Source organism: Plodia interpunctella, chromosome Z, assembly GCF_027563975.2.
Source record: "Plodia interpunctella isolate USDA-ARS_2022_Savannah chromosome Z, ilPloInte3.2, whole genome shotgun sequence".
Taxonomy (NCBI): Eukaryota; Metazoa; Arthropoda; class Insecta; order Lepidoptera; family Pyralidae; genus Plodia; species Plodia interpunctella.
In genome coordinates, this window is record NC_071324.2 from 7470323 (window position 1) to 7490230 (window position 19908).

The 19908-nt window shown below is 32.9% G+C and overlaps 2 protein-coding genes across 3 annotated transcripts in view; one reads left to right on the top strand and one right to left on the bottom strand.

Moving 5' to 3' along the window:
- Positions 1–5423, bottom strand: part of MED23 (Mediator complex subunit 23) — a 19089-nt gene extending 13666 nt beyond the window's left edge. The window contains exons 1-5 of one of the 2 annotated variants that reach the window (XM_053767627.1): positions 5295–5423; positions 2284–2405; positions 1626–1870; positions 1356–1488; positions 207–1162 (exon numbers count right to left, since the gene is read on the bottom strand). In XM_053767627.1, coding sequence (XP_053623602.1) covers positions 207–1162; positions 1356–1488; positions 1626–1870; positions 2284–2325 — 1376 coding nt within the window. In that variant the 5' untranslated portion in view covers positions 2326–2405; positions 5295–5423. Of the gene's footprint in view, positions 1–206; positions 1163–1355; positions 1489–1625; positions 1871–2283; positions 2406–2589; positions 2881–5294 lie in introns of those variants that run through there. The other variant, XM_053767626.2, reaches the window with a different exon arrangement.
- Positions 5330–18684, top strand: LOC128682784 (uncharacterized). The gene is made up of 6 exons (XM_053767628.1): positions 5330–5465; positions 7490–7642; positions 8706–9989; positions 10309–10474; positions 10935–11133; positions 11329–18684. Exons 1-6 carry the CDS (start codon positions 5337–5339, stop codon positions 11444–11446), a joined length of 2049 nt encoding a protein of 682 aa, XP_053623603.1. The 5' UTR covers positions 5330–5336; the 3' UTR covers positions 11447–18684.
- Positions 18685–19908: the final 1224 nt, after the last annotated feature.

The window sequence follows — 19908 nt, forward strand, 5'->3', positions numbered from 1 at the left end:
TAATATAACCCATACAAACATTATAAAGATATGAAAGTGCTTTTGTTAAGGACGACCTTATTTGGCACCAAATCATAGCATTGTGATAATGTGGTGTCTTCTGTGGAGAAAGCAGGAAGGAGAGTGATATAGGCTATTTTTTTTTGTGGGTAGAGGCGCGGCCCACCTCTATATATTTGCTTCATAATAATATAATCACAACTTACTCATACTGAACTTTCAAATTTGGAGGCATTGTCATAGTTTTATGTTCTGTTTCTGCTTTCCTAAGTAAATGCATCCATATGCATACAACTGCCATCTGATGTGTGCAGTGTGCTTTAGCACAATCTGGGACAGGCAAAGGGTCTTTTTCAGGGTACAATAGTTCGTGCAACTTGATTATAGGCAAGAAATTAGACAATGGATTCCTCTGTATACTGCCTGATATAAACTGAAGGAGAACCCACATTAAATGATCACGACCTTTTTTCATGTCATGTCCAATCAATTTGTTGTGCAGACCCATGACAATATTAGGAAACGAAGCGAAACCAATCAAAATAAGATATATCACTTGTGATGATAAATGAAGCCAACACCAGTGTGTTGAAGACATCTCATCTTCTTCATTTTCCTGTTCACTTCTTTCCATAGGCAAAATCATAAGCTCTACAAGTTGGTCTTCTAAAGCAATACATCGTTGCTTGTGCTGTTTTTGTAAACCCAGCATGGAACACATCATGTCTCTCGAATAAGGTTGCTGTAGAACATGCCTCAACAATGAAATCTGTGGCTTTAATAACTCATCATCATATGGCAAATTTCCTTTCAATGAAAATTTTAATGTGGTTGGGTCTAACCTCCATGGGTTAATTAAGTGATCTGCATAACCTGAGAATTCAACAACAGGAAGCATATGTGAATGTCCTATTATTGACACCATTTGAGCACAAGGCTTGAAACTTTCGACAAAGCTCGTCAACAACTTGGATAGTTGCCAATGTGGCCAGTGACTGTTGTCTGGATAATCTTTCTGAATTTCGGTCACTATGAAGTAGGCTGGCAGAAGTGATGCATTTCGATCAAAAATATACTCAATAACATTATACAATGCTTTGAGCTGTGGCATTGTGCTGGAATTCAACCTCAATGGTAATGTATGAGCTTTTTCTCGACAACCCTAAGAAGATAAAATATTTTCAGTAACAATAATCATCACAAAATAAATTATAGAAAATAAGAGAATGGATAAGTTTTGCAGCAAATGAATAAAGCATTCTGGTGGAGATGCTCCTATTCTAGGATTACTTTCCACAGCACCCCACTTAGCACAAAGAAAGCATAGTTAATATATACAATCTGTATTGACTTACTTTCATTATTTCCCTTACTCCTTTGTAATCAACCCCTCCAATTATTCTCCTTATTAAATTAAAACATTCTATCCAATAATCAGCATTTTGATAAATCAATTTATCATTTGTAAGAATGCAGTCACACAGCATTCTGTAATGTAATTATAGACACAATACTTTTACGCAGCTTGGCTCTGTTTTAGCATCACTAAATTCAAAGTAAAGTTACTTTGATATTAAATGTGGTAACTTTAGATTATTTTGTTTATTTTATAAAAATATATTTACCTTGCTTGTAAAATATTGGTATTCACCAGGTTTTCCAAAAGTATGAGCAGCTGTTTCATCTTATATCTATTGGTTAAAACAGCAGTCAAACTGAGGTACTGCTTGATAGCAGACTCTTGTAAATCTGCACTCAATGTTGTCATAACAGCACACAATTTTTTTTGGTACATGAAAAGTCTTTCATTTTCTTGGTCAGGCTTGTGAACCAAGAAGCAACTAAATGCCTCTTCTACTGCTTCTACTCTCTACAAACACATGATAATGTAGTGTAATTATTAACAAACCGGCAAAATATTGTCAACAAAGATGAGACATAAATATTATAAATTTATAGATAAATAAAATATAATAATTCAAGAAGAATTGGTTTTGGAAAACAATAGTTAAGCCAGTCTGAAAATGGGAGTTTACCAAAAGCGAAATTAGTTTTGTCTAGTTGAGTTTGTTAGTTACTCAGTGAGTTAAACAAAGTGAGCAACTATTACAATCTATTTTTGCTAACCCTTATTGTTCCACAGCTGGGGAAAGGTCTGCCTCCTATTTCTTTAGTTACAATATTTTTAAAATAAAAATGTATGTGTAACCATTCTCACCCTACTGTTCAGTCAATGGAAAATTAAATCAATAGGTACATCAGAATAAATTGGAAAATACTTACCAGTATTTCATTGACAATATTGGCTACCTGAGTATCAGCCATTTTACTTGTTGGATTGAAAGATTGCAGGTTTTTCAATTAAGTTATTGTTTTTTCTTGTTCATTGTTTCCTTGTTGAGTATCTAGTATTTAATAAAACAGTACACATTTATATTAGTAAAAATTATAAATTGTACCTATGCAACAATTTAGAGACAACTAATTTCAAGATAGACACGATGTAAAATGAAAAAAATATGAGAGAAACGAATAAAAGACATACTCGATTCACAGACACTCTTAATAATCGCAAATTAAAAATATTACCTTACATTTCTTCTATCAAAACTCTAAAATAGGTGGTAATAATAACCCAATTTGAATCACTATTTTGACAGGCCTCACAAGCAAGCTAAGAGTGAGACACAGGAGTGAGAAGAGGATAAAAACCAAATAACTTCTTAGATCAAAACATTACAATACTACTAGTACTATAAATCATAAAAACAGTATTTCATTATTTTTCATTTACAAAAAAATTATTCATTTCATTTCAAAGTAGAGGAGTTGAAATTTGTATGTAGCGAAAACGTAGAAATAGAAAATTTATTCCATTTCCATTCATTCATCAATCAAGTTTGAAATTCAAACGTGAACGAAACGAACGAATAAATATTCATATCAAAAGTCAAGAGCACGGAGGCACAGACTAGATAGAAGAACGAATGATGAAATGACTGACAGTTTGCTTGATTGATTGCATTGATTGTGTCCCATGGATTTAATAAGTACGTTGTACGGAGTACCTGTTAAAGCGCAGTTGGCGTTACTGGTACAACTAAGGTACACAAACATTGCCAATGGTGGCAAAAAGCGCCAATTTTCAATATTGTTTAAGGGAAAAAGGAAGGATTTAGTGGATCATCTAGAAAATAATAACACTATTTTAGGTTATGTTCTGCATTATTTGGTCAACTGTGGTCATAAACTGATATAATCTTGATTTTGGCTGAAGATCTTACCTGTATGAATTCCATATTTTCATAAGTCGTCACGTGTTAAGTGTTCGGAGCTACTTTTCGACCGTTTACTGCGTTTTAATATTTCGGCACCTACACCTGCTACATTGTTGTATATTTTTCAAACGAATGCTTACATAATAAAAGTATTAATAAAGTACTCTAAAAGAAACGTTTTAATCGACATAACAAAAGGCGGCAAAGCTTTTGTGTACCTAACATACAGAACTGTACTCTGGCGAGATAAATGTGCAGTAATACTTCCCAACGGAGTACTTCCATGGTGACTCCACGCCTCCGATGCTGCAAGATTGCTTTCATGTTTTACAACTTGATCAACAACTTGTTTATGAATAAAATATAAAAAAAACAAGTGTGATTAAATAAGATATACATAAAATTGTAAAAACATATAATAAACTAGCTTTTGCCCGCGGCATCGCACGCGTGAAGTTCAGTTCTTAAAGGGAATCGAAGTAAAATTTTCTGTTTTTCTTTTATCGGGTATTCTAAGACTATATATGACTATGATCAAATTCGTATTTTTTGTCATCTTTAGTACAATTCCCCGTAATCCGTTACGATTTCCGTTACGTGTATTCTTCCGAAACTTGTCCTGTCCCGTTTCCTTCAAAATGTCCCATATCGTTTCCGTTCGAATTAATGCATTATTATTTGTTACCAACTACAAATTAAAAATGTCTTACTTCAAAAATAACGAAGTTTCATACAAATTGGCAGCCCCTATTTCACCCTCTTAGGGATGGAATTTTGAAATATCCTTTCTTAGCGGTCGTCTTCTAGTCACAATCTACCTTCCTGCCAAATTCATCTTTATGGGCTCAGTAGTTTTCGAGATATCGTGAAACGTGTGTGAGTGAGTGTTTTTCTCTTTGATATATAGATAGATATATCGATTTATAAATAAAAATAAATATATAGATATAAATTTTGTTTGAGTGAAACCAAAGCGCATTTTAAAAGTCTTGGTGCGCCATCTATTATCTTTATGTTCAAAACTAAAATATAACAAAATTAAATTGATAATTGATACCTTCTAACTATACCTATATCCGACGTTCATCAATAAAAAAAATGTTTATATTCTGTTTATACCTTTCTACAAAATTTTACAGTAAATCGGCTCCGCAGATTGGTATTTTAATTTTCCACAGGACCTTCCACATACTCCGGGATGTCTATAAGATGTTAACCCGGGATTCCGAAGTATTTTTGATTAATTATTTTGGGTTATAAAAAATATATTGGGCCTTCTTCAATTTTAATTTAGTTTTTTTAATTATCCTATGGGATTCTGACCATTTACCGAGATGAAATGTATCTAAAATGTTAGCCCGGTATATAAGGTACCTACATACCCAATTTCAACCAAATTGGTCCAGTAGATTTCGAGTGATGCGCGGTCAGACAGACAGGCAGACAGACAGACAAAAAATTAAAAAAAATACAATGTATAAATTTGGCCTTTCTTCAGTTTTGTTATAATGTATTGAAATGTATTGAATGAATGAATTTAATACGTTATTATTTTGATTAATTATTTTAACATTTTTGGATAAATACTCCATGAGTAAAGCACAATGTAAAGCCATACCAATAATATACATCTTTATCGATTGTACCTTCTTAATCGATAAAAAAATTAAAATCGTGGAATTAGTAGGTACTCGAAGTACGTACTAAATCCATAATCTATCTATGATGAAATATAGACGCACAATTTTTCATTCATTCATTTGTACTCCCTCCTCTCTAGACTCTCCCTCACAGTGTGCTGTGCATGTCAACCAAAATCACCAATCAGCAATCAAAATCATTATTTCTTTGAACTATCATTGGTTCCCGACCCGAAATGTCATTTTCTTGAAATTACTTGGCTATGGCTAGATTTGATGTACCTACCTACTATACTATAGACGAAATTTATGATTTATAATAAAATAATTGCTGTTTTTTCTTGATTTCTTACAAAAACTAAGATTCATTACTTACCAATTTTATGTTCTCATCACAAATAATATTATTCCTGGGGTGATGGAGTCACCGCCTTCCTTTTCAACACATTCTGAGGCGCCTCCGTTAAGTGAAGATAGTGGATTACTGATTACAAGTGGTTCTTTTTCTAGTGATTCTGCAAGTGGATGGCATCACGTCACATCTGAAGTAAGCAATTTATTAGACCTAAATCATCCTCGTTATTTCGCTTGCTATGTTTTCCTCTAATATTGCTTATTGGTTGGATATTAGTCACTATTGACAAATATGAGATCTTAGATTGGTAGGTGTGTGTACTCTCAAAAATTATCTTTGACACAATGAAGCTAATTTGTTTATTTCGAGTCTTTTAAAACTTTGTATCAATATGTATGATATTATATTATTTATATTTCACTAGTTACATTACTACTAAAACTAGATGTGTGAGTGATGGTACATGTCTGGAGTTCTGATCCATTTTTTTTTGTTTATTTATGTAGGTACACCTACATAAATATCATTAAAAATGTTCAGCAATGGCTTGCTTTGCGAAATTATGTTAATGTTGTCAATACAGCAATAATAAATGAATATATTCCTAATATTCATAAATATAAAAGCTTTCTAATGCTTAGCTATAGATTGACCTGATGTAAAACTTGTCATATCATGGTATCACTTTAAGACAGGCTATAATTTGCTGATGTCCTTGATTTACAATTATCGTCAAATAGTAGTTTTACTCTACTGCAAAAGAATAGTATTGATTACCAATCTACTCTAAAAATATATATCATTCATTAAAGTAAATAGATAATCTAATAAAATTTCCTTCTGGTGCATAAGGTCCATAGTATCATAAAGTCTACAGTACATAGATTTTACTAATGGTTAATTTTTATAAAACATCTGCGAATTCTCAACATGCATGTGAATCATTATGGTCAAATGTACTATGAAAATTTATCTATTATTATTTCATATTGCCAGTCATCTCAAGGTTAATCATTTTATACAAACTATAAGGGAAGTTCTTAAGCTTAACTTGCTAATTTGTCATGGCAGAGATCTCATTTTAAATTTAGAAAAATGTTGCTAATTAAGCCGAAAGTGTTGCATACAGAAGGTTGATTGGTCACTGCCTATTTTTTCTCACTGTACTGAAATGATAGTCCTTATCCTTACATTATATAAAGTCCTCTACTGCATATGTCAGTCTAGTGCAGCTCTATGATTTAGTGAATGAACTAATTTCTGATTGAAATTTTTATCCTAATTTGCAATAGCTGCTGCTAATAATATATTTTTATATTTCTGCCACAATAAGCAAATGCCACTATCATATGTCTAGTACAAGAAAAAGGTGATTGGTTTTTAGGATTTATTGCCTGCCTATATGTATGTATCCATATTTTACACTAACCAACCACCAAATATCATAGATCATCGGAGCCCAGAGTCACATTTGCTTCACTATGTTGTATGAAACAAAGTCGATTCCCACTGTCTGTCTGTCCCTATGTATGCTTAGATCTTTAAAAGTATGCAACATATTCTGTTGCATGTTTTTTTGAACAATGTGATCCCTGAAGAATATATTATATAAAATGTATAATTTATTATGCTTTTTCCTGAGTAAAGCCGGTATGAAATATAACAAATTATATTGCAAATCTGCTGCGCGCCTTAGCTATTGTACCTGAACTTTGTTATAAGTCTTACTTGCATTTGTGATATAATTTACTGTAAATAACTTGATAATTGTGCGTCAACGCGATTTTTTATTAATTTTACTCTAAATTTTAATTTTGTTTATATATTATACAGCTATCAAAACTTAAAATTATGTTGATGGGATTATTAATTTACTTATAAAAAAATTGCTAATTTGTGTATGTTTGTCCTAGAAATCTCCATATTAAAAATAGGATTCTCTATATTAAAAGTGGGAAGAAATCTGGGAAATTGCCCAGAAACAAGAAGCAAGGCACTTGTCTCAAATTTTTGAATTTTTACTAGTTTCATATAAAATGTCAAAATTTTCCATTAGATTTGTAGTATAGGTACTATTAGAATAGACTGTTAGACAAATAAATTTAGCAACGGCATATACTTTTACTTTTTTTTGTGTTTGTGCAATAAAGTCAATTCAGTCAAAGATTTGTTTAAACAAATCAACCAATCATACATTAAGCAAAATGTTTATACAGTTGCAGGAAAGTGATTTTGATGAGAGGTCTCTGTCACTTTGTGAATCCACTGAAGCTTCTGAGCGTATGTGTGGTGACATTTTTTTTAATACTGTAAAGAAAGGCCCTGGAAAAGTTATACTCACTACTATTGAACCACCACCAGAGTTCCAAGTATGAATTTTTTTATTTATCTTATCTATAGTATTATTCTCATGGCTGAGGGTTGTTGTAATTACATGGAATGAAACACACTATTAATAGAGCTGTTTGTCATTGCCTGTTCTATTTTACACATGAGTTAATAATCAACCAGTTTGTAGGTTATTCCTCATGATGTTTTCTTTTACCGAAAGCAAGAGGTGTTCAATTAAAAGTAGTATATAGGAGTCAGATTGGTATACAAACTCATGTAGCACGAGTAGAATTCGAACCTGAGACCTTTCGGTCACACAGGCAGGCGCCTTAACTATTACACCATAACTGCTTTAATTTATTTCCACAATAGTGAATTGTATTAGCATACAAAACTGGAACAAACTTTTGCTTGAACAACTTTCTAGCAAAAGTTTGTTAATTCACGACATAGTTTTCTGTGCTGACTGATCCATATAAATACCTATGTAGTTTTTCGGTGATGTGTTTTCGGTCTAGAATAGACCACTCCAAATGAACGTTCGTAGCCACGATGTTTAAAATCACACTTGAATCTTCAAAATTGTATGGTTATTTCCACACCACAATAGCAGGCTTCGCGGCATCACAGCCCCGAACGAATGTATGTGCTTTTGTTTTACTGTTAAAACACTATAAACCTTTGCGTAGCTTCGCGCTGTCGGTCTGTCTCTATCTATATCTCTCTGGATTTTGATATTGGTTTTTTAATAGATAGTGTGTTTTGTGTATGAATTACATATATTATATGGTACTATATATATATATATATATATATATATATATATATATATATATATATATATATATATATATATATATATATATATATAATATGGTATTATATATATTATATATTATATGGTATTAACCGAGCGAAGCTGGGACGGGTTGCTAGTAATGTTATAAAAATTATTATGAAGCAAAGTAACAGTAGAAATCCATATCAAAATAAACTAATTATATGTATAATTGTATATAAACGAAAATAAATTTGACAGTTGTTAGTGATTTAATATAATTAAATATTATTGACCTGTAAGAAATTGCATTTTTTTTTCAGGATAACCTTGTTAATGTAGACAAATTGACGGCTGTGTATGTGCCTCCATCTATTGTTTATACCAATGAATCCTCCGAAAAATCAAAGTCGTCTGGCTTAGATATATCAATGACAGCAAGACATGCTTCGCCTTTGTATCCCAGGAAGCTAAAACCGGAATCCTTATATTATGAGCGACGGCAGTGCTTGAACCACAGATTTACGAGTCCGAGACTTTTACATTTGAGTCCTTGCCGAGCCAACAGACCCTCTTCGAGAAGTTCGCTGTCGTCTCGTTTGTCCAGTAGCCATAATTCTCTGGTCACTCAGTTCCAAACTGATGACTCTAGTTTTATTACTCAAGCTATATCACATGATACTTTATCAGCGAAGACGTCCGATATTACCGATATGTATAATGTTCCATTTGACAGCGATATTTACGCAGTCCCCATTGATATGATCCGACCTAATCATAGCAATGTCAGGAATAAAGGGAAAAGGCCGCCCAGAAGTAACAAAAAGCGGGGAAAGAGCACCCCACAGAATATTGGTATGAACCACACAGCGGTCGACAGAAATCATAAGCCAAAAGACATAGTGCGATATAAAGACGTCAAGACCAAGAGGCACAGTTTGCCAAGCTCTTCTTGTAAAAAAAATGCCACTGATTCAGATACTGACTCGTTGCATTTGACATTGCGAGAAATGAGAAAATATTTGCACACTCTTTATTCTAGTTCAAGTGATTCCGAATGTAGGAATACAATGAATAAAAAGAGTAATCCTATCAATGTTGGTATGCATAATAAACAAAGTAAAGACACGGCCACAGCGGTATTCTTAAAAGAAAGCAATGATGTATTCAAACCCGTCGAGACAAATAACAATCACAAGAAATCGAATAGGAATACATTTGGAATGAATGCTAAGAATAAGAAGCACAAAGAATCATCAAAGGATATTACAGAAGTAGAGAAAAATGACAAGCCCGTGAAGAAAATGTCATCAAATCAGAAACCTAAAATGTCGCCGGTGAGGATTCTATCGTTAAATTTACGACAGAGTTTTTGCAATTTGTTTCGTTGGCACAATGTATTTCGCCGGACTCAGAGCGAGAGCGCCGCTGAGGTGGAGAGAGTGGCCGGCAGCAAGGAGAGCCCTCCCCCCGCCGCGGTGAGACGCGCGTTGCCCCCGCTGCCGCCCGCCGCGAAGTCTCCGCACACCTCGCGGCGTCATGCCTCCGGTTCAGCCGAAGAGGAAACTGTTATGGATTTTGCAAAATCCATCCAAAGAGTCAAAGATGTGAGTATTTTGTACATCGAATCTTCAATGGTGTAAGCAAATCCAACAGATAGTCTATGAAATTATAATAATACATTATACATACATTGAATTATATTGTACATTATATGTACTATACATTGAAAACATACTAATCTTTATGCTAAACTATTGTGAGGTCCGATGGGCTGACGTATACACAATATGTCCCTATCTGATAAAAGTTGATTTCGATTCCATAGAATATTTATGAGTTGTGTATTTATTAGGAACATCAAACTTTGGTTTTTTCAATTCTTATAAACAGCAACATATAATTACTTAAACACGAATATTTCAGTATGGATGGTATTGGGGCCCTATTTCGGTGGAAGCTGCTGAAAAAATACTTTCGAATGAGCCCGACGGATCATTTATAGTGCGGGATAGCAACGATGACCATTATATTTTCACACTGACGTTCAAACTAAATGGACTGAGGCATGTTAGGATAGAACATGATCAGGGTGAGTAGTGTTTGACTAAATTTATCGCATTTCTATATAGGCTGTTTGGTAGATGAGTGCAAAAACTTTAAGCTGAACCTATTATTACAGACTACTTGGAACCATTTGAGCTTTCTTCTTGTATATTTTTTCATACTAAAAAGCAGACAAACAGACGTAGCACTTGTGTCTTTGTGGGAATCTGTTTAAAATCTATTATATAACAAATAACAATATTACTGATTCTTTGTGCATGAGTTCGATTTCCACATGAATGAGTGTCGATCTCGAGCACTCAATTAAATTAATGTAACCATGACAAACGAAATCATCTTTCACTGGTAACAAAAATGAAGGAGTATTTTTTTTATTGGAAAAGAAATGGACTGTACTTTTCCGTTCAAACCTTTTGAGCTATCTTTTAAGTTATCATAGAGAAGTAGATAAATTTACGTATAATTTTTAATATTTTGTCGTCTAGGTAACTTTTGCTTTGGCGGGTGTACGATGTTCAAAGCTCAAACAATAGTCGAGTTCATTGAGAATGCTGTAGAGACATCCCGTAGCGGTCGATACCTATTTTTCCTTAATTTGCGACCTGTATTGGGGCCAGTGCGGGTGCAACTACTGTATCCTGTCTCAAGATTTAAAAGGGTTCAGAGCTTACAGCATATGTGCAGGTAACAATGAGGAAAATTGTTGTTTGTTTATATATGTTATATATGTATGTCATGATTGACCTTTCTGTATATACTGGAAAATGTAAATATTTTTGAGTTAGTTAACAAATATTAACGATTCATCAACTTATATCGATGAATATATTCGTATAAGGCTGTTGGAATTATCTAATTTAGTTACTTTATTTTTTACAGATTTGTGATATTAAAATATGTTCGGCGAGATCTGATCAGCAGCCTACCTTTGCCGCGTCGCCTGGTCGACTATTTGAGCGCCACACATTACTATTCGGAGCTCCTTGCCGATATTTAGACTGGTATCGCTAACAGCGCTTATTTTTATACTTCTAATGGTGTATACATATTTTAGGAAGATTCGGTACGTATATTCAATTTTGAACGTTATAAACATATAATGCCAATCATTACCACAATTTTTAACACGAATAAACAAGACAAACTAAACGTCACAAAGTGAGCCATCGTTGGTTTGCTGGACGCTGGTCATGGTGCCTAAATAATCGGATAGTTTGTGACGAAAACACTGACGTGACCCGACTGAATCGACTTAGTCACAACTGTCCGGTGATTGGTCGTACCCTCATTTAATATCTGGTAATGCTTTATAAAAATAGTGTGATATAACGAGTGATTATTACAATTTTTTCCGCGGCTACTTAGACTAAGTGCAACCTAAGCAATCATAGGAAGTACAACATATTTAACCTTAAGTATTAGGGGCCATAAATAAGACAAATCGCCGTTTCGACACATTGTTTTTTGGTCACATAGATTATTAATGTATTTACATTATTTATTTTGCGGTTGTGTGGTTAGTGTTTAAATTTAGATTTTATACTTCTTTAAATTGCAATGTAAAATATATTAATGCGTATGTGATCGTTATAAAACATAGATTTATAAATGGAATGGCAAGAAATACTTATTCTATAGTTGATGAGACATGGTAGACATGGATTCTCATGGAGTCGACCATACGTACTTGTGACGAACTTTTGAGTGTATCTTAGGAATTTAATATAAAACTCAATGGCGTATTAATAATACGTTTATTTGTTCTTATTCCGCCCTGTGGCACATGTAAGTAAAAATAGGATCGCGGGGTTCGCTCTGCAATGTCTTAATTTGAATTATATTTGGCAAATACAAACTATTTCACCACATCGTCTATCAACGAAACAGTTTTTAAAACACAAGTCTGTTTGATTTTTAATCCCGTTTTAATCAACAAATGTATATTTTTACCAAAGATATTAATTTATGTCATTTCGGATAATTGTTTAAAACTTAATTATATTGTATTAGTTAATGTATAAGTAATGTGCTATCCTCATGTATATTTTGGTCTTATGGTAATGAGTAATAGATGTTAACAATAATTTTACTGTTTATCTGCAATTAAAGTTGGTGATTATTAAATTATAAATAAATTGCTCTACATATCACCGATTTTATCCAGATATCATTAATTTAATAATTTCGTAATGTATGATATTTAAATGATTTAATTATTAGACTAATAATGATTTCATATGTGTATGCTATATGAATCATTATCAGAATAATGATTCATATAGCATAATTTATATGCATATAAAATAGCCTTATATAATAATAATTATTAATATAGCCAATATTTTCGAAAACCTACTATATCAGTAGAAATATCTCGATATAATTCCGAAAACTATCATACATACATGCAACCTTACATTCATGCAAATGCCTATTAATTTATATTTACAAACATTAAACATTTTACAGCTGCATTTACATTGGCTGATTTCATATAAACTAAAAGCGAATTATTCTTCATTATAACGTAAGAAGGTCGTCAGTTCTGTAAAATAAGTGCTTGTACGAAGCAGTACGTCAAAATGACTATACATTTTTAATGAGACCAATGATAGGACATGTCTTGAGGCCACTTATCGCTCAAAAACCATATGAGATGTCTGCCATTTCGACTTGAAAAGAAAAATTTTACCTTTATGGTATGGATATTAATTTAATAGAAAAGGTTTACTTGAACACCAATTTAACATTAGTAAGTAGTAATGTTCGTCGCTATTAATTATAAGAAAATGATACGAAATAGACCAATAGAGACTTAATTCATTTAAAAGTTCAAATATCGAATTTAAGTACGGTCGTGTTTCACATCACTCCGTTGGTTGCGGGATATAGAATGAAGCATTATGGTCGTGCCGGCGTATTGGCCCAATGGATTAACTCGCTGTTGACCTAGGTTATTATTTATATCGCGATTATATTTCAGATAGGCAACAAAATAAATTTAATTAGCAATACACTTGTTACTAATAGAGAAACAAAAATTCATATGAAATTGATTTGGTTTGCTATTTATATAAGAAAGTTACATCTCGCCTTTGGTGAGTGCCAACTGTCGCAAATCAATCATATGATCACGTTATTTACATAAATGTTTGAAGTTTGTACAGTAAAGCAATTAGTATTTTTTTACTGTTAATCTTAAAGTCGATATACGACTATAAGACGCTATGAATACATTTCTGCTGACGCTGTGATATGCAAACATTAATATTAAAATATGTCCCTGATACTTTTTTTTGTCGATTTTACTTGTAATCCGATTTTTGTAGCTTTATTAATGCAAAATGTAAAGTGAATTTGGTCATAATAATCGTGTGTACTAGTGATATATAAACAATAATATAGATAATATCAGTATGTATGTTAGTACTATATTACACACATATCAAAATTTCGGTTCAAATACAATACAGAAGTTTTAATCCTAATTTTCAGGAATTGATTTCGTTATATTTGTTAAAAGGCATTGCTTTGTATCATTTTCAATGTTATCGACACACTATATAAGCACATGAGTACAAATAGAATTCTTGCCAATATAGCATATTTAATTATAACATAAAAGCTAGAATCGTGTATTAAACAGGCTTTTATACATCTTCAATAATGAAATGTTTACTATATTGTTGTCTAGCTGTATAACGTTAATGATAGCTTTGTCGTAGCATAATGTTCGTCATTCAACTCCATTGTTGGTCATCCAACAAGTGGATCAAAACTAAGGCTCGCTGTGACTAGTTATTCTCGCAGCCCAGGGTAAAATACCATTAACACGAGGAACTGTACAAATTTGACTATAAGGTATCTTAGAATTTTCACTTTTTAACAAGTGAATTAAGCGTTGTTGTCTAAGTCGGCTTAGTAGCAGCCTGTACTCTATGTTATTATATTGTCTTTGAACGGTAACAATATTTGGGCCCAGCATATGATGGCCGTATCCTGGGATAATGACGAAAGAAAACTATATATTGAGGCCACGAGTTCTTTAAACGTAGATTTTAGAATGATTTGGTCCACCGTGTGGCTGGAATTATTCATGTCTATACCAATAAGGCTGAAGAAATTGATGGTTAAGAAAGAGATTTATTGTTTGCGAGAGTAATCAATATTTGGATACTGAATGAATTAATTTTTTTCTTGTTTATTTTTTGGTTAACATAGGTCTATCTATTGTATACTGAGAGTACGGATATTAAATTAACGAACTTTAGCTATTTCTATTGCAAGCATTTTTCTATTGTGCCTGTTGCTGTTTCATAATTATTACATTAAAACTGTTTATCACAAGGTCTTTTTAAAATTATATTTTATTTCGCTTGTCAATAATTAATCATATGTACATGTTATGGGCTATCAATAAGTTTGTTAAACCGCAGACTACTGTCATATACTAGGTTCCAATCTAAACGATTTCTTTTATTTAACCAATCCTAGTGTTATATACATTTTATTTTATTAATTATCGCAGGACGAAATTATATAATTATATTGATTTATAAAAAAAATATATATATTCATAATTTGTTGTGAGTTACGGTAGTCTTTCCCATGAAGTTGGCGCATCAAATGGAGAATACAAAAAATTACCTATGGATGAACATCGCGGTTTGTAGCTTTGATATTATTTTTTTTTGTGGCAATAAAAAACATCTACATAAATTATTGTATTCTTTTGAATATAGTCATTCTCTATTATTTCTCATGCTGAATAAAAATCTATTATGTAGTCTTCATATACTGCGGTTAGCGTGCAGGATTGTTATGCATTTTCATGGTATGTAAGTTTAAAAATCTTTTTCCGACTTTGATTAAATCCACTAATATTATAATGAATGTAAATAAAAGTTATTGGGCCTGTTAGTGATACACCACTTACTGATAAATTTGAACGATGTCCGTTGTAGCTGCTAGGTGAAGAATGGGATTTTGAATTAATCGGCCAGATTAGTTAAAAATAATAGGTTTATTGACAACTGGAAAACAGGCCCTTAGGTTAAATAAGTTAAGTGCGCAATGTTTATTCTAAAATTTGGAGTTAACTCCACTTGACTGAAATTAACGTTATCGATATATCATACTATATGTAATATACATAGAACTATGCCGTTTGTTTACAATACCTTATTTGGGGTAAATTGGTTATTACCATTTCTTAAACACGATGTATATTACATTTAGTTCTACACATGCCTAGATTTACAGAAACATATTGTCAGAACTAATACGCTTTATATATTATACAAGCAATGTATATTTACACAACATTTTAAACATGAGATATCAGATTATTACAATACAATGTAGTCCATTGTGTATTTAGTTATGTTTAAAGACACTTAATGAATTAATTATAATTTTTTGTTGTTAGTAATAATTATGATTCTTGAAAACCATCGAAATACTTTAATTATTTAGAGATGGGCGACTGTCGATTACCTGTAAACAAATAAATGATGCATGCGCGCAATTAACGCCAGTATGTGGTTATATGTCAATTTACTTCAGCATTAGTATTAGAAATTGCGCGCTGGCAACATTGCGAGACTAGCACCTTCCTGGCGGCTGCCTGAGTCAGCATAGCCTTCTCTAAAAAGGTTTTCTTATTGCTGAAAAGGCGGCCTCCAAGTTTATTTTATGTTTTGTCATATGAAAAAGTGCAAAGAATGCGCATGAAATACATGCGCATTATATATATAATATTGATTGCAACTGACAAACATTCTCCCATCTCTAATACACTTAACAAATTTATTTTCGACACTTATTTGTATACCACCTACACTAGTTCCAACTTGTTGATTCAAATATTTTTTGCGTTCCTTTGACGATTCATTGAAATATTCTAGAGACGTTAAAACTCAATTAAAACATTAAGAAGAACCCTTCTGATGCTGCTGGCATCATCTCATCTGTTAGAAAAGAACGGCTGAACGCACATATCTAACTATGGAAGAAAAATTCAAATAAAAAATTCGATCAAAATCGATTTAGTTGATTGGCTGACAAACATACATATACACGGACACATAAACTCCTCTCCTGTCGTCGGGGTTTAAAAACCCAAGTCACTATTTTTTGTAAAGTGACAAACCTTTACAAAAAATAGTGTAGGTCTTTCGCATCAGAAATACTTATTCACCAATATTTCCGGTCTACTGGGGCGTCCAGCTTATATTTTGAAGCTGAGTTTTTGGCCACAAATTCGTCAATGCACAAAATATTTGACACAACCACCACGTATTCTTGAACCTTGCCCCACCTATATCTCCTACTATGGTGTGGAATTTCTTTCAAGTGCGTACTCTTTTACTCTAATAGCGCAGAGTTTCAGGGAAGCTCAAGGCGACCAGGGAAAGCCAGTAAAATCGCGATTCTCACACAAAACCAACCCATACATCTCTTTTCGGCGTCCATCTTTCCCTACAACCATCATACTTGCTGAAACTTTGGAAGGGATTTTTTTGAACATTAGTTATGGAAAAATTGTATTATTGTGTATGCTCCTCCGGCTCTAAGCTCAAGAAGGCTTTAGGCCGCGCCCTCTTTTTATGATCTGGCGAGCAACAAAGCAAATACATAGTTATCCATGTTCAGAATTTGTGTGGGTTTATATCATCGTGCCATTACACTATACATTTTCTATAGAGGAACAACAAAAATTGTAACGGGATAACCACATCCGTAGTAACTGGTGTAGTGTAGCTACGATATTTCTGAAAAAAAAAAAACAAAAATTATGGCGTTCGGAATAACTTACGTCCGCTCGCGTTTTTGTACGGCTTGAATTACGTACTCTCAGCTACGTTTAAACATACAATATTATGGTACTTTCCAAGCACTTGTCATAAATACTACAATTTGTATGATATAAGAGGAACGTCTACACGTCGAACCAGCAACACATTATTTGATCACATATTTTCCGATCTTAATGATTTTTAGTATGATACTGACATCATAAAATATTAGTTAATTCCTTTTTTCGAAATTCCCAACAGATTTAAATTTCATGACACCTGAAAGTCGTTTATGTGATTAAAACTTCGTCGAAGTCAACCGTTTGTATAATATAAACAAAGTGTTATTTCAAAAAAGGATAACCTATTATCATAGTATGTTAAAACGATTGGCACCAAATTCATAGAAATTTACCATGATTTAATTAGTGAAAAACGTTTTCTCCCTAATAACTAATTTGATAAAAAAATACCTAACAATCAAGCTCGAACTCTGGTGCTCTCTGTCGTTAACATAGACGATAGCGTGTGTTTTCCTAAATATTTTGCAAAAGTCGGATCGCTATAGTTACAAAAAATGCAATCATTTCGGATGAATTTAATCGAATAACAATTATATATAAAATAAATATGTATAAATTGCATACCACAATACAACTATCCCTAACCTATTCATACCTGCTTAAGGAGTCATGCTCGAAAGGCAGGAGACGAATCTCATAACATTTTATGACTTTCAGATTAAATTTTTTTCAGATCTGCAAGGAAGGATTCTTCCTTGCCAGATGAAAAAATTTGCTTAGGAAACCCGACGACATCAAAAAATGGTTTCTCTAATTTCTGAGCGATTGTATTATAAACATAGTGACAAATGGAGTCCTGAATACAGATTCTGCTACAGAGCAGGAGGGCACATACGTAAGGAAGAAAGATGTTTACGTATCCTGACCACATTAATTTTTTCTGTTTTTAAGTGACGTAAGAATATTAAAAAAAACCCTCTCTGAAGTTTGGCCATCTGTAATCTTATGTATCAATAATTTTAAGTGTAAATTAATTAATTAGCAATATTACATTACATGATATAATGTACTTGTATTTGTTTATGTCGTACTCTTTATGGGAATAAATTTTTACTGCATCGTTTGTTTGCGATCCTTGGTAGGTGATAAGTATATCAAGAAGAATTATTGTTATTTTTAATGTATAGAGTTTTTTCCAAAGCACATGTTAGTTTTGATTAAATGTTAAGCTTTGTAGATTTAACGTCTTAAGTATCAGTTTACTAACGTTGAGCAACTATTTGTTTATAAGATTGATATATTATGGTTAACATCTAATAAGGCATGTAATGCACTTTTGTGTAACATTAAAACTATCCGTTAGTTCATTTTGTTTATAAAAATGAGACTTTGGAATAAATAGATTCCTATCAATATATTTTATATTTTATTTGGCTAAAGCATATTACATACTGTTCTAATCTGTGTGTAAACAATAGAATAGAATTAAAAATCAACTTCAGGTAATATTTTCCCCCATATCCCAGACTGCTCCTAGAACTTTTTTCTGTTTCCAAATTTCGGTCATCTGATTCCATAGTAAGACCGACAACACCATTCCAATTCTGATTTTCTCCTAGATTTTTTGTATATGTTATGAACCAAATGATTTATTACATTATGACATTAATTATGCCCGACCACTTAGAATAAATAAATTGAACCATCTAATTCATAACCTGGACATTATGATTACTGTCATGTGGCAACTAAATAATTGCCACACGATAGTAACATATACAAAAAATCTAGAACTATAACTCAAATGAGTTATAATGAGAATTACCTCCGTTTATTTGGTTTATCGGGTTTTGTATTGAATACTATGAAACACATTTTTATTTTATGGTAATAAAGAAGTAATAATGTCACAGACAAAGCTTCTTTCACGGCTCCGGCGTTACGAGGCTGTGGTGACCCCCATTACCTGCTCTTCAGCTCGCGGGCCACCTCACCCCTACGTGCTTCGCGATTAGGAATAATACTCTAGGGTTAGGTGTGACAAGATTGATTCGTGGACTCTGTTTTACGCTCCAGGTTATGTCTCGTCAATATGATTATTTATATATTGGCATATGCCCTGTCATTTTGGGCATCATACAAGATGAGCAGGTATTTTTGATAACGCTCTATTAATCACTTGGTCCATAACATATGAGAATCCACTAAAGTTGGAATCCATTGCAATTGAATTCTCATATACAATGTAGCATTTGGGCAACCTAAATCTTCTTACTTCGACTCGGTTTCCCTAAAATCGTCTATATTTTCATAAATGTTTCTCTAAATTTGAAAAATATATGTTCAGTTAAAAAAAATACCGCGTTGCTACCAGAAAGCGCTACTCTAGTGCCAGGATTAAATTAAAATATGAAGGGCAGTTAGACTGTACCCATTATAATTTCTGGAAATATAAGTTATACAATGGCAACAAATGGCTTGCTGAATTAGTTATGAAAAGAACCCGTGGATGTGCACGCCTACCAAACGGGCCAATGAAGGGGCAGTTTTCTACAGGGTGGGTCCAGGCCCCGCCTTGCTAGCACCGCCACCCCCTCGCTGCACGGCCGCCCTTTCCAACCCCGATGACAGTTATACCA